The sequence below is a fragment of the Notamacropus eugenii genome, chromosome 1 (genome assembly GCF_028372415.1).
Source record: "Notamacropus eugenii isolate mMacEug1 chromosome 1, mMacEug1.pri_v2, whole genome shotgun sequence".
NCBI lineage: Eukaryota > Metazoa > Chordata > Mammalia > Diprotodontia > Macropodidae > Notamacropus > Notamacropus eugenii.
The window spans coordinates 291,718,463-291,733,119 of record NC_092872.1 but is presented as its reverse complement, the minus strand read 5'-3'; the positions used below and the strand labels follow the sequence as shown (position 1 = coordinate 291,733,119).

General features: G+C 48.0%; 1 protein-coding gene across 4 annotated transcripts in view; it reads right to left on the bottom strand.

The window, feature by feature from the left end:
• The window catches only part of ADGRA1 (adhesion G protein-coupled receptor A1), a 282,987-nt gene that overhangs the window by 43,911 nt on the left and 224,419 nt on the right, over positions 1-14,657 (bottom strand). For all 4 annotated transcript variants that reach the window (XM_072629136.1, XM_072629134.1, XM_072629135.1 and 1 more), the window contains 2 exons: positions 2,460-2,587; positions 1,199-1,322 (listed from right to left, as the gene is read on the bottom strand). In XM_072629136.1, coding sequence (XP_072485237.1) covers positions 1,199-1,322; positions 2,460-2,587 — 252 coding nt within the window. The remainder of the gene's footprint in view (positions 1-1,198; positions 1,323-2,459; positions 2,588-14,657) is intronic.

Here is a 14,657-nt window from a genome sequence, read left to right as displayed (position 1 = left end):
CAGACATTCTGAAAGAGAATTCATTCTTTTTCTCCCCAAACTGTTCCTCCCCTTTCCTATTGCTCTGAAGGGCACCTCCATCCACCTAGTCCCTCAGGTTCTCCACCAGCATTCTGTTCTCCTCATGTCTCACTCCTCAGATCCAATATGATGCCATAGACTGTCAATTTCACCATTGCAACAACTCTTGAATAAGCCTCCTCCTCTCCTCAGATGCTGTTCCTGCCCTGGTGCAGACCCTCATCCTCTCACTCCTGAACAATTGCAATAACTTCGGGAGAGTCTGCCTGCTTCCAGACTCCCCTCTCCATTCCACCTTCTACTCAGCTATTAAAGTGATTTCTCTAAAGTGTACATCCGACCATGTCACCTCTCACCCTCAAAGCACTCTAGGGGCTCCCTATGACCTCCAGCAGTAAATACAAAATTCTTTGTTTGGCATTCAAAGTCCTTCATAACTTCACCCCCCTCTCACCTTTCCTGGCATACAGTATGTGGCTAATAAATCCTTATTGTCTGATTGACAGACTGGGTCCCTCTCAACAACTCTGAGAGAGCCAGGAGAGACAGAGACAGAGAGGAGTGGTGGTGGCATTACCCCTGCAGACTATAATCTGAGACTTAGCAAGGATGAGTGACTGGGGCAATGTCACACAGCTGGCTGGTGGCAGGATGAGGACCTGCAAACCCTCTCCCTCCCAGCTCCCCACAAGCAGACAGGGGGCCAGGAAGCCACCTTGGGCTCTAGGTCTCAGTGGCACAATTGAACCATCACAAATCTCAGTTTCAAATTCTCTGGGTCACACTGACCCTCCCTGGGGGCTTTGGAGCTTCCTGCCTCCTCAACCAGAGGAACCTGCTGCCTTGTCTGTGGGGGTGATACAGGCTCATGGTCCTGGTGAGAGACGGCAAGAGAGAAGCCACACCTTGAAGGCAGAGCCTCAGAGCTCCCACAAGTGGGTTTCTGAGGGAGGCAGGGGCCCCCAATGCTGGGCTCCATCCCTTCAACAGCAGCCTAACTGGAGTGCCTCGAGTCTGGCTCAGGATGGGGCCACAACCCAGACAAAGACACAGGAGAGAGACCCAGCAATTGGCTGAAAATAACCCTAGAGTCACTGGGGGCGGGTAGAAACATGCCTGGCCCTCTTGCCCTAGGGCTGAACTTCAAGACAAAAGTGTAGAGAATTTGGATACTCACAGCCTGGCAGACGATCGGGTACTGGGTGCGATTGATGCCCCCGGCAAAGACAGCAAAGGTGAGGGCCGTGTGGAAGGAGAAATTGAGAAGCATGTGCCACCCCTTGCGGCTTATTCGTATTGTGCTGTGAGGACGAAAGAGCAATCGGGTCAGTGTCCTACAGCAGAGGCATCCCGTGGTGCCACAGTGAATACAGTGCCAGCTGGAAAGCCTGGGCTCAAATCCAGCCTCAGACACTTGCTGGCCAGGTGACCCCGAGTGAGTCACTTCACCTCCTCTGGCCTCAGTTTCCTCAACTGTAAAATGGAGACAATAGTAGTACCTATCTCCCAGGTCTGCTATGAGGGTCAAATGAATTCACATTTGTAAACAACAAAAATACTTAGCGCCATGTCAGAGTTAAGATCCTGGTGGATTGGTCATGAAGACTGCCCAGAAGGCCAAGGCCTCATTGCTGGCCCTCTTGTAGCTGACCCCAGCCTGGGTGAGGACTCTAAGGCCAGCTGGGCTCATCTTAACACCTTGTGTAGCATAGTGGTGATGTCTGGGACATGAGGGCTGGGCCAGAGGAGCACAGAACTGTTTCTGCCAAACTGAGAGGCTTTAAGGATGGCCCTGGTGCCAGACCCAGCCCAGCTCAGTGTGCAGGTCTTATCAGCCACCTGCCTCCCACAGAGTCCTCAATTCAGAGCTAAGAAAGGTCTGCTGGGTCAGGGTCCAAATCGGGGAAACTGAGGCCCAGAGAAGGGACCTCTCCCAGGGTCACACAGCTTGTGTCTGTGATGGAAATTCAAACCAAGGTCTTCCTCTGGATGAGTCCTCTAGGGCAAAGGACCTAGGAGCCAGTCTGCAGTGCTTTGGAATCAATCAGGCCCAATTTTTACAGAAAAAGGTGCCTCCTTGCCCCCTCCTCCCTCCCCTCCCCGGCTCAGTAAAGACTATCAAGGCCCGAAGTCACTTAATTGGACTCAGAGCTTTTATTGGGTTGAGGAAATTGGGTCTTCATCCTCGAGATCCACACTTGGAGGGCAAGGACTTTCAATAGCATTGAGACAACAGCTCGTAGAACCCAATTGGCTGGGGAGATAAGAGGAAGTAGTTTGGGGGAGGGGGCTGGGCCAAGCTCTTCTCTGCCCCGCCCTGCTCCACCCCGCACACCCTCACCCCAGCTCAGCCTCCTCCCTCCCCATGTTTAAATGAGCGCGATGCCTCCCCAGTCTGACAGCCTCCAACTGGGTCCGGGGCGGCTCCAGCACCTTACCTGTGGTGCACGATGTAGGTGAGGATGGAGGTAAAGAGGCACAGTAACATGACGGCAGTGCACGCGTACACCACCGGGTGCAGGAATTCCCCTGGGGCCTCCGGCAAGGACAGGACCGTCTTCAAATCCTGTCACGGAAGGAAAAGCAGTTTAGCGGTGTCAGGCAGACCTGGGCTGCAGGGAGTTCATTTCAGGGGCCCAGGGGCCCCGCTGCTCAAACTGCTTCCCAGCCAGGGCGTATTTAGGCAGGACTGAGGGAGCATCGGCCAGCCAGGGACTGCCTGAAGAGAAGCCGCCGCAAGGAGTGCGCAGGGCGTGCATAAATCGGGTCCGGGTCTCTGCTTCTGCACTGGCCTGAACCTGGGATCGAGGGGAGGGGAGCGAGGAAGGGAAGAGCGGCAGCAGTCCCTGGCTCGGGAAGAGCACTTCCCAAGTTCGGCGTGGAGTTTCAGCATCGGGGACTATCCCCTTCTCCCCAGCTACCTGATGGCACAAGAAAGACCTCTGGCTGTCAGAACATCTTATCTGGTGAGGTCGAGGTTTGAGCCTGTATCCAGCTGTGGCTAAAGTCTTTGGGGAGGCCATAAGAGAACGGTGGCCATGTCACAAAACTGCCCTTGCTCCTTCTGGGAGGAGGACGTTGAGCTGGGGAAAGCTCTACTGTGCGGCCGTAGAACAACTGCAGAGGACTGTCGGCATCTCTCCTACGCAGGGGCCAAATGTCAGAGATGGGGTTAGAAACCTCCCTCCCCCCCCCCAGCCCCGTCCCCCCGTTCAGACCTGTCCTCACTAACAGTAGCTCCAGCAAACACCTCCCGCTCATGTGGCTGGAAAGTTCGACTGCCCAAAGGGACTCGAAAGCGAGTCGAAAACAGAGTTGAAAGAGGATCTGTCCCGCCGAAGGGCCCCAGGTGTGCTGGAAGCTGAAAATTGGCATGCGTCTTCCTCCGTGCCTTGCAGGGGATGGTCAACTTCCTCTTTCCCCTAGAATCTAATGGCATCTGGGGAAGAGTGGGGGACGGGGGGGAGCGGGTCTTGGCAGAATATCACACTGAGAGAGGTTGGCACAACCCCCAGGCTAAGAAATCAACGGTTTTCTGAAAGAGGAACTCAGAATCTTAACAGCTTATCTAGGTAAAAGGGGGGAGTTTTGGTTGAAATTAGAAGTAGCTGGGGGTTCTGCAATGGATAAAGTTCTTGGCCTGGAGTCAGGAACACCTGGGTTAAAGTCTAGCCTCAGGCATTTGCTAGCTGTATGGCCTTGGGCAAGTCATTTAACTTCAATTTGCTTCAGTTTCCCTAACTATAAAATGGGGATCATAACAGCACCAACTTCACAGGATCGTTGAAAAGATCAAATGAGATAATGTTGGTAAAAAGTGCTTAGCACACAGTCGGGACTCTATAAATGACTATTTCCCTGCTCTCTATTCCCTTCTCTGCTCCTTTCAAGACTCAGATGACTCAAGAAGCCACAGGGATGGGGCAGAGAGGGCAGATCTCCCTCAAGAGTGAATCAGGTTTGGAATAAATGCAGCTGCCACCACTGGGTCTGCTTCCCCCTTTCTGCCCCACCTTCCACACATTCCACAGACAGACCAGGGGTTGCTTGGGGAGGGAAGTCTCAGGCACTTGGAGGTGGGAGAGGGATGGGGGCTGAGGAAAGTCTGTCCCTCTTCTGCCACTCCATGGTCCCTGCTCCATGGAATTCCCAACTCTCAAGACTTCCCTCCTCAGAGACAAGAGGGAAATGGGATCAAATGAAGCCTCCCCCTCCTTCTTCTTCTGACTCCTGTTAGGTTCTGGGGACTTCACTGCCTGCCAATCTAGGGACTGACCCACAAGAGCCACATCCCCTGAACATAATCAAGATGGACAGGCTGGGCCAATAGCAGAATGCCATGAGATTCCATTGGATTTCTAGGCAATATAGTCCTAATAAGTAGCATTTATATGGCATTTTGAGCTTTGCAAAGCACTTTACAGATATCATTGCATTTGATCCTCTCAACAACCTTAGGGGGTAGGTGCTATTAGTTATTATTAATATTACCACCCTTATTTGACAGATGAGGAAAGGGAAGCTGAGAGAGGTTAAGTGATTTGCCTACAGTCATATGGCTCGGAATCATCTAGACTGGATTTGAACTCAGGATTTCCTGACTCCACCCTCAGTGCTCTACTTACCGTACCAGCTAAGTGCCTCTGGGATGCTAGCTAGTCCAGCCCCCTCACTGGATGGACACATAGGGAACTGAGCCTAGGGAAGGGAGGGACTTGGAGATGCTGTGGGTAGTATGTGCCAAATCTGAGTTCTCTAAATTCTCCGAGGTGGGGAGGTGGAGCCAGAGACTGGGCATCTTGGGCAGCTGACCATTCCTAGGCTTCACTAATAGCCTCCTGGCCCTTTGAGACAGAGCGGGTGCCTCTGCCTTCCCTCAAGGCAGTCCTTTGATTCCCTATGAACCTCCTGTCTCCCATTCTTTCTTCTCTGCTCAAGCCTCACATGGCACCTCCCTCTCTCCCTTCTCAGCTGAGGTCCTAGATCTGTACTTTACTGAGAAGACTGAAACCATTTAATGGAAGTTCCTTCTCTTCATCTTATCATCCCCTATTGTTTCCTCTCCTTTACTTCAGTCTTGGATTAAGAGGAAGTCTTTCTCCTTACTAAATACTACTTCTCCAGCTCCTCTCCATCTTGTCAACTCTGGGAGATTGTCTTTTTTTCTCTAACCAGTCTCTCCCTATCTACTGATTCCTTTCCTACTGCTTTCACACATCCCCAAGACTGCCCCATCCTTAAAAGCTTCCCTACACCTGACCATCCCCCTCATGCTATTCTCCTCTATTTCTCCATTTTCCAGGCAAACTCCCAGAAAAAAAACAACACAACACCTGACTGTTCTTGTTGCCTCCACTTCCTCTCCTCTCACTTCTCAAATCTTTGCAAAATGACTTCTGATCTCATTATGCAACTAAGTTTCTCAAAAGATAACAATAATAATAATAAAGTGGAAAGGCCACCATCTTTTCTCCCTCCTCTTCCTTCCTATCTTTTCTAATTTGGCATTGTTGAGCAGACACCTACAAGGAAGGGACAGAGTCACCAAAAGTTTCAGAAGATGGAAAGAAAGGGCCCTGGACCCAGGGCTGTCATCTCTCTACTGTTAGCCAAGAACAGTCATTGGGGTGAATCAGTAGTATTCCTGCCCTCAAGACAATGGTGCCAGACAGTGGGAATGCAATAGGAGAACCTTGAATTCTAACATCAATGGGCCCTGAGAAGCCCAAAGTCATGTAGCCTGGCTCAGAGACAGAGTAGCAGCATTCTTATCCTATTGGTCAGTCACAAGTCAGTGACTTGACAGGAGGAAACCAGAGGAGTCTAAGGGATGTTATCTCTGCACAGCTCCTGTAAGACAGGCCAATGTGATGCTAAAATGGACATCCTGTCCCAGGTTGCTTATGGGCCAGGACATCTGAAGGGCAGAACCAGAAGAGACACATATACTTTAGAAGGAAAAAGGACTCTTCTGTCTGGACAAAATGAATTTTAGGAGAAGCCATGAGTCACATTCTCCCTTTTTTTTCCCCATGAAACTGTGAGCTAAGATGGATACTGAAAGTGTATGTATCATGGCCGAGGTGAGAGGCCTTTGTGGTCAGCCCCAAGAGCCAACTCTTCCACTGCCATGGCCCCTGTCTCTGGAGAGAGGACAAGGAGAAACTGGGAACACCAGAGACAGCCATGATGCCCGCAATCCCCAAGAAGGTGGCAAATTGCAGCCCATTCCACAGGGTCAGCTTGGCAAGGGAAAAACTTTTAGAAGGGTCTGAAAATTGTCCATGTAAGCTCCTCCAGGGCAAGGACTATGCCTTAAACTGCTCTGAATGTCCAGAGAGCCTAGCACAGTGCTGGGCTCATGACAATGCTTTCATTCTTCCAGGGCCTCTGACTCTTGGTGTAGGAGCACCCTCAGCTGCGGCAGAGCTGTCCAGGAGCACTGGTCCTCAATAACCAGGGGCTAAAGGTCCATCATTAGCCTGAGCCCCATGATTAGAGCCTTCCAGACTGGCTGGCACCATCAGAAATTGGGACTGATCCATTGACACGGCCTTTGAGGTCCTAGTATCATCCCCTCTGGACCACCATGAACCATCTGAGGGAGGACTGGCAAAGCATAGTTTATACAGTTCAGCAACATCCATTCGAATGAATGAATAATGAAGGGAGGACAGGAGGAGATACAGGGAGAAAACAAAACCAGGAAAACAGGTTTTATTTTCTGAAAGAGGAACTCAAAATCTTCACACTGTCCCTCTGTGTACTCTTCGAAAGTCATTGCTATGAAGACTGTGATAAGCCTGGGGTGCTTTCTTGGGAGCTTTCCTCCCAAGAGCCTGATGATGATAGAGCAGGGGTATGGTGGTAAATGTTTAACAAACAGCTCTCAAAAATGGACACACACCTTTAAGTTTAATTTGTGTTATTAACATTTTCTCCACCACATTCTTAAGTCTAGAAAATCAACCAAATAAGATATTAAACCTTGATTTTCAGTGTTCACTGATTTCTGAACTGTAAATGCTTGCATTGAAAATCTAGCAATTGCTTCTCTTGAGCCAGGAGAAGCTGGCTCCAGGATAGCTCTGGGTACTGGTATAACACTTTGTATCTCAAATTTTGGAAAAGAAGCAGCTGAGTCCCAAAGGTGTGGTGTTTTTTTCTCAAGGTTCATTGGCTAGTGAATATCCAAACAAGAATCCAAATCAAGTATCCTTCTGACCCAATGATCACCATGCTACCCCCCACTATGCTTCCTCTATATGCCAACATATGTACATATGTCTCTATGGGAGACTGACAAAATTAATCAGCCAGTTATTCAGAATGGGTGAGGGAACTCATGAGGTAACAGAGACCTTTGCTGGGATGGTAACAGTAGCATGGGAAATCAGAGAGCAGATGCTGCTCTGCCAGGCCCCTTATTTTATCCTTTTACAAAGACTGACTTAGAGTTGAGTGGGCTGCCATGATTCTCAGAGAGCAGGAATGGCTTGATCTTCCCATCCAGGAAGGATGATTGATATATGGGATTTGGGCCTCTCCTGCTTTGCCCCCAGTAGCAGGTCATGGCCATTACAATCGAAGAAGAGGAAGGAACATGAAGTAGCATCTCTGTTTTGCTGACATGAGAGCATGGTTGGCTTTAGAATCCATGTGTCCTCTTCTTGCCTCAAAACAGAAGCAAGTGTGTAATGGCTCCATGTCCACCCCATCCTCCATCCCAGCTCAATCTGTGAGTTCTGGGGTCAAAATGGATGTGGGCAAGGGCCCTTCCTTTGGTCTCAGTATCAAAACCCATGACTTTAATGCACTTCAGCCCAAGGAACTGGGGATTTTCAGCCTGGAGAAGGGAATACTCAAGGGTGACATGAGAGATGTCTTCCAGCATTTGAAGAGACGTCAGGCAGGAAGAAGATTAGGTTTGTTCTCTTTGGCAGAACTAGGAGCCATGTGTAAAACTGCCCAAAAAGCTGATTAACTCTTGATGCAAGAAGGAACTTCCTAGCAATTGGAATCATTGAGCCCTCCCATGTCAGGCCTGGAAGGTTCCCGTTACCCTCCAGTCTAGCCCCACCCAGAGAGAATCCCCACCCCAGCCTCCCCAGCCTCTTTTGAAGACCTCAAGGGACGTATCTTCTATCCAAAAGGGGAGGGAGGGAGCTACCCCAGGAAGTAGCAAGCACCCTCACCAGAGGGCTCCAAAGTCTGGAAGCTACTTCAGGATAACTTGCCAAGGATGATGAAGAGGGAACCCTTATTCAAGGATGGCTTGGCTCTTGAAGTTTCTTTCAACTGTGAGTTTGTGAAACTCTGAGTCCTAAATGACTTCTCTAATTCCCTTATCAAATCTTTTATTTCTGGAGGAATTGGAGAGAAAGAGAAGGAAAAGGAAAGTGGATAAATGGAAGTTGCAGGTTCTTCTTGAGACCACTAGCTAGCACACAGTAGGTCCTATATAAAGGTTGTTATTGGATGATTGATCATTGACCATCACTTCTCACAGCTGAGGAGATGACTCGAATACCAGAGTGAGCAAGGAATTTCTACTCAACATCCCTCACCAGTCCCTTTGCTTTGGGAAGATCTCTTAGGTCTCCTGATTGACCTTTGTTGTATGCAGGGAGAGAAGCTACCATCACTGACATTTCAAGGAATGTCAGGCAGGAAGAAGGATGGGGCTGGCTGTAGACCTTCAGATGCATGGCTTAGCTTCCCTAGTTCCTGACCCCAGATCTTCAGAATTCCATTCTCTCAGAGCTGGAAGGAACTTTAAGAGCTGCTGGTCTAAGAGGATCCCCTCCCCCACCCCTTCCCTCTGACCAAAGTGCTTTTTCAGGAAGTCTTTGCTAGAAGATACCCAGAGCCAGGGTGTCTTCTGAGGTCACTCACACCACTTAAAAGTAACCTGACTTCTTAGAAATGTTTTTATTTTATTTTTGTTTATATGGAGACTAAATGTGCCTCATTATAGATTTTGCTTACTGTTCCTTGTTCTGACCTCGGAGAGCAAATGGAACAAGTCAGCTATTATCTTTATGACTGCCCTTCCTTCAAACACTTGAATGTACAGGTATGTTACCTGTATCCATACATACAGACACATGTATACATGAAATATAAGACTGATGTGCAACAAATGCAGATAGCTATGCATATTGCATGCTGATTGACCCATGGTATCCTTATTTACACATGACAACTTTGCTCCATTCTCAAGAAGAACTCTTGTTGAATTCTCCACTTACCTGGAAAATGAAATTCTAGGAGGAGACTGGGGATGGTGACCAACAGTCTTTCTGAGCTGATGCCCTGGAGGCAAGGGCAGCCTATGTGGAGCCAAAGGGGGGAAAGGATGGAAATGCCCCTTTCCCCCCAGGCATCAGGTAAGGGGACGTTGGGAAGGTACCATCAGGAACCCTCTGCCTCCATGTTGGTTCTCTCTCTGTCTCTCCATCTCTCCCTCCCTCTCTCTTTTTTTCTCTTACATACACACACACACACACACACACACACACACACACACTTTTTTGGTTCTGTGAAAGGAAACAGATTTGTGGGAATAAACACTAGAGGAAAGATCAGGAAATGCTAGAACTGGTAGAGAGTTCTGCTTGAACTCCCACCACAGGCCTGCCCCCTTCTGCAGAGGGTCATTGAAGAAAAGGCTCTTCACTGTGTTTTCCATGGGACAGATTTCAAACTCAAGAGGACAGGTCAAAGCCAAGAAGTGTAGCACCCTGGACAACTCCTCCTCACCTGGCCCAAGCTCTCAGGAAGTCAGGAACAATAAGACACTCACAGCTGACTCATTTACTCACAGAGATGAATTTTAATCAGTACTGACATTAAGGTTCAACTTTGGGCCAGACGCTTTGGAAGGAGCTGAGTGCTGCTCTAGAGACTCAAAGGCAACCACTGAGTAGGGCCTAGAGCAGATGAAAAGGAGGAGGTTTGGGGTGGACCAGAGCCAGGGCCCAGAAACAAGAGGCTGTCCAGGACTGGGGAGTCAGTGCAGCTGGGCTGGGGGGTATTGGGGTGCAAACCCACACCCAGCTAGTCCTTTCAAGAGTTGTCCCACTTGCCTAGTGGGAACATGTTGATTTGTGGCGGGGGGACAGGGAACAAGGGAGCCTCAAGGTGTTTGAGGACAAGTTAGCAAAGAAGAGGAAGAATTAGCATCTCCCCTCCTTTATGCTGTAAGAGGAGACTGCAGTGATGTTACTGGCACAGTCAAACATCCATTTTTATAGTTCTGCTGATTTCACTAGAGATCTGTGATAAATTTCCTTTCTCTGCTTTTTTAATGATAATTAATTCTTATTGATCTGTCAACCTCTCCTGAAAGTATTCCCTGGGGACAAGTGGAAAGAAAGAGAGGCATTATTCCTTCACTGAGGTTTCAAAATCTTTGGATTGTACCTTGCATTCAGAAAGCCAGAGAGAATTTTGGCTTAGACTAAGGAGGCAATAACTCCTTTGTCCTCTGCCCTGATCCAGACCCCATCTAGAGAACCGGCCTTAGTCTTGGGTACAACACTGGGTGAGGGGCACTTATGAACTGGAGAATGTTGACCAGAATAAGGGAGGGGCTGAAATCATGTATATGAGGATTTACTGAAGGAACAGTGACACCTAATCCATAGAAGTCTTGGAGGGGGTGGGGAAGAGAACTCTGCTCAAACATCTGAAGGCTGCCACGTGGAGAAGTCGGCAGAGCTGTTCTGCTCAGCCCCAGAGGAAAGAACCAGGAGAATCTGGAGAGGAGAGGAGAGGAGCTGCAGAAAGGCTGATTGAGGTGGGAAGTCAGGAGCTGTCCCAAAATGGACTGGGCTGCCCCCAGAGATGGTGGTCCCTTCCTTAGAAGTCACTCAGCACAGACTGGGGGTCACCCTTTGAACATATTAGAGACTCCTTTGGTGTAGGGATTGAGCCAGTAGCTGTTGTGGCTCATTCTGAGAATGGTCTGGCTGGGTTTTAGGATGACTGCCAAGGCACAGGTGCAGAAGACATCCAGGCATTGGCCACAGGAGTCCAGACCAGACAGCAGAGCAGACAATCTCTTTCTAGATGACTTCATGGATGATAAACCCTTTGGATTATCCAGAAATATGGAGAGAAGAAAGCTATTCTAAAGACTCCTATTAATGGCACCAGTGCCTTTACAAACTGAAACACATACACTCAGTTTGTTTCTGCCCAAGTCAATTCAAATGCTTCCTCAGTGCAAAGTTATCTTGGCCAGGCAAGTTTTTAAGATGGGTGAAAATTCTATAATTTGATATGAATCAAATAGTGGATAGAATGACCAGTTTGGAACAGAGAAAACTTTAGGACAACCCTTCTCTGTTTCACCATCTTCACCTGTTCAGGCTCCAGAGTTGCACAGGATTTGGAACTGGAAGGGACCTTAGAGGTCATTAGAACTCATCCCTTTATTGTACAGATGAAGAAACTTAGACCTAGAGAGGACTTGTCCAAAATTACAGAGATGGCAGCTGAGTCTAACAAAGAGAAAAGTAAATCAAGGACTGGGTCAGCTACTCTTCGTAAGAGCCTAAGTGCCTATGAACAGGGTCAAGCTTTGCCCAAGAAAGCAGCTGTATAATAGATAAGTGGTTAAAAGGTGAATCTGCTTTGATCTTAGTCTATTGTGTTGGTCTCTAGAATCAGTAACAGAGAAGGAGAAGCCTCTGAACAGCTGGAATTAGCTTCCTTTCTAAAGGCACAATTAACTTTATTAGAGGAAGCATTTGGGAAAAGTCAACTTTATTTCCTGACTAGGAGAGAACGCAAAAAGAGAAAAAGCAGCTTCCTGGAAAGAAGGGCCGTGACTTGGGACAGTGATGCATTTCAAGAAATTATCACTTTTTCTTTTTTCTAACATACTCAGAGATGAAACAAGCCATCACAAATTCCACTCAGGCATCCAAGACTGCCATTTTGTCCTGAAGCAGAAAGAATGATGGCAAGTCTGTTGTTTGTGATAACAAGTCCTTGATTAAATGTGGATACTAAGACTACCTTTGCAAGACCGGACTTTCTCTGCTTTTGCTTCTTAACAACCCACAGCTGAAAACAGCCTAGGTAGAGAGTTGTCCTCTGGGGTTTCCTGACAGAGGGTGCATCAAACAAGAACCCCAGACTGGCCTCCTCCATGAGGCTAAACAATTTTGTGGGCATATTATCGAGCCAAAGCTGAAATAGGAGGAAGGTGAGGAAGATGAAAAAGCAGGGAAAGGGCCAACTGGTATTCTAGGGAAGGCACTTTGAACACAGCTCCTATTGACTCTTGAGAATATTGGCAAGGCTGTCCCCATGGACACTGGAATCTAGCTTTTGTGAATCGCTCTTCAAAAACTAAGAAACTTGAGAGTGATGGCCACAGCCAGCCTATATTCATTCTGACAGATGACAGATGGAACCCACAGATGTTCCCTCTGGAGTCTAGAATGACCAACAACATTTGTGCAGGGGAGGAAGTCTCCTCAATGACTGGTGAAGGCCCAAGTGCTTTCCTTTCCTCTCTGCTCCTTATTTCCCTGATGTCAAAACCACTACTGCAGCTGAGATCTCCAGCATCTGGAATATCAGGGCAGCAGCATGGCCTTTGCACCCTGGAATAGCTCTGTAAGCTGGCCTCCATTTTGTGGAGGAGCCCAGTTAGCCAATCTTCATTCCCAGATTCATGCTCAGCACTGGGAACTTCCTTCCCAAAATTTCAGCTTCCTTTTGTCCGTTGTCTTCCTCCACTAGAATGGAAACCTTTTGAGGGCAGGGGCTGTCTTTGTCTTTGCTAATATTTGAGCTAAGGCATCTAGGGGGCACAGTGGGTAGAATACCAGGCTTGAAATCAGGAGGACTTGAGTTCAAATCCAGCCTCAGACACTTCCTAGCTGGGTGATCCTGGGCAAGTCACTTCACCCTATTTGCCTCAGTTTTCTCATCTGTAAAATGAGCTGGAGAAGGAAATGGCAAACTTCTTAAGTGTCTTTGCCAAGAAAACCCCAAATAGGGTCACAGAGGGTCAGACATGACTGAAATGACTGAAAAATATAGCCTGACACATAGCAAGCACTTGATAAATGCTTGCTTCCTTCCAAAGAGGACAGGGAAACATAGGCCAGTCTGTCTGGTGACATGAAGGGGATTTGTCTGGGACAGCAGCCAGTCTAGCACCATGACATGCACCTCAGCCTGAGATATCAAACTGACTCCACTCCAGAGTTATTCTTTTAATGATTACTGCACCAAGTCAAACTAGACAGTCCCACAGCAATACCATGAACAGTGATCTCATCAGTTCCCAGGCAATTGTGGGAAATATTTTATTATGTTGTTCATTAACCTTTATTTATTAATATTGCTTGAACCTAGCTTTCTGTGGCTAGATCCCAAAGCTTACTGTTGAGGTCAGGCTGAGCTCATGGGAATCTAAATGGCTACAGGGAAGTTTAGGTTCCACCTAGGGCTTCTTTGGGGTCTACTCAGTCTTGTTTTGGGTCCATCTGCAACTGACTCTCCCTGGATACTACCTACTGCTTATGTGAGGCCAATCGGGCAAATATCCTTATGCCCTTATCTGAACTTTTTAGAATGTGAACCTCACAGAGACTCTGAAAGGGGTCACACTTTCTTCCAGCTCTTTCCTTTACTAAATCAATGACCAAATACATTTCTTTTGAAAACTCTTTCAGGTTTGAGGGTTCATTCTTGCAATTAGTACATTAAATCCTCTTTCAGGGATGACTCCCCAACCCCTATTTCTGTCCTTTGTCTCCTTCTGTCTCCACATGTCTCTAGCTCCCTAGGGCATACTTCCAACTGGCTGTCCCATGGGTATCTGAAGCCCACAGTGTCCACATCAAAAGTCCTTTATGATGCCCCAGGCCCAGTTCACTCAAAGTTCCTATTCCCTATTCCAGTCAAGGGCACCATCATTCCTCCATTTGCTGGTGTTCCCCAAAGCGTCTTCCTTTAATCCCTCTCCTTCCCCTGACATGACCCATCGAGTCAGGCCTTCATCACTACTGTCTCCCCACTATCCCTCTGCTCCAATGGGGTCATCTGAATTTTGGCTGCCTTCTCTCAATTCCCTACGGCAATAGCCCCAGTTGGTCTCCTGGCCTGCAGCAACTTCACATGGAATTTTATCCTCCTGAAAGCTCACAAAGGGATTCTGCCAAAGTGCAGATTGTGACCATGTCACCCCCTTGCTTGATAATCTATAGTGGCTTCCTCTTGCGTCAGTATAGGACACATGCTGGCCTCCTTTTGGCATTGAAGACCCACACAACCTGGCCTCAAACTACTTCCTAATCTTACTGGCAGCTAGGTGGTGCAGTCCTTGAGTCAAGAAGACCTTATCTGGTCTCAGATACTGACTAGCTCTGTGACCCTGGACAAGTCACTTAATCTCTTTCTGCTTCAGTTTTCTCATCTGTAAAATGGGGAGAATAATAGCATCTACCTCCCAGTGAAATGATTATTATAGAGCGCTGACCACATTGCCTGGCACAACATTCCCCTTTTCATGCACATTGTCTCCTTTAATGATGAGAATTCCAATTCTCAAAGAAACGCTCAAGCTGTGTCTTAAGACTGGGGAATCAGTGAACTAGCCAAAGCCAGTC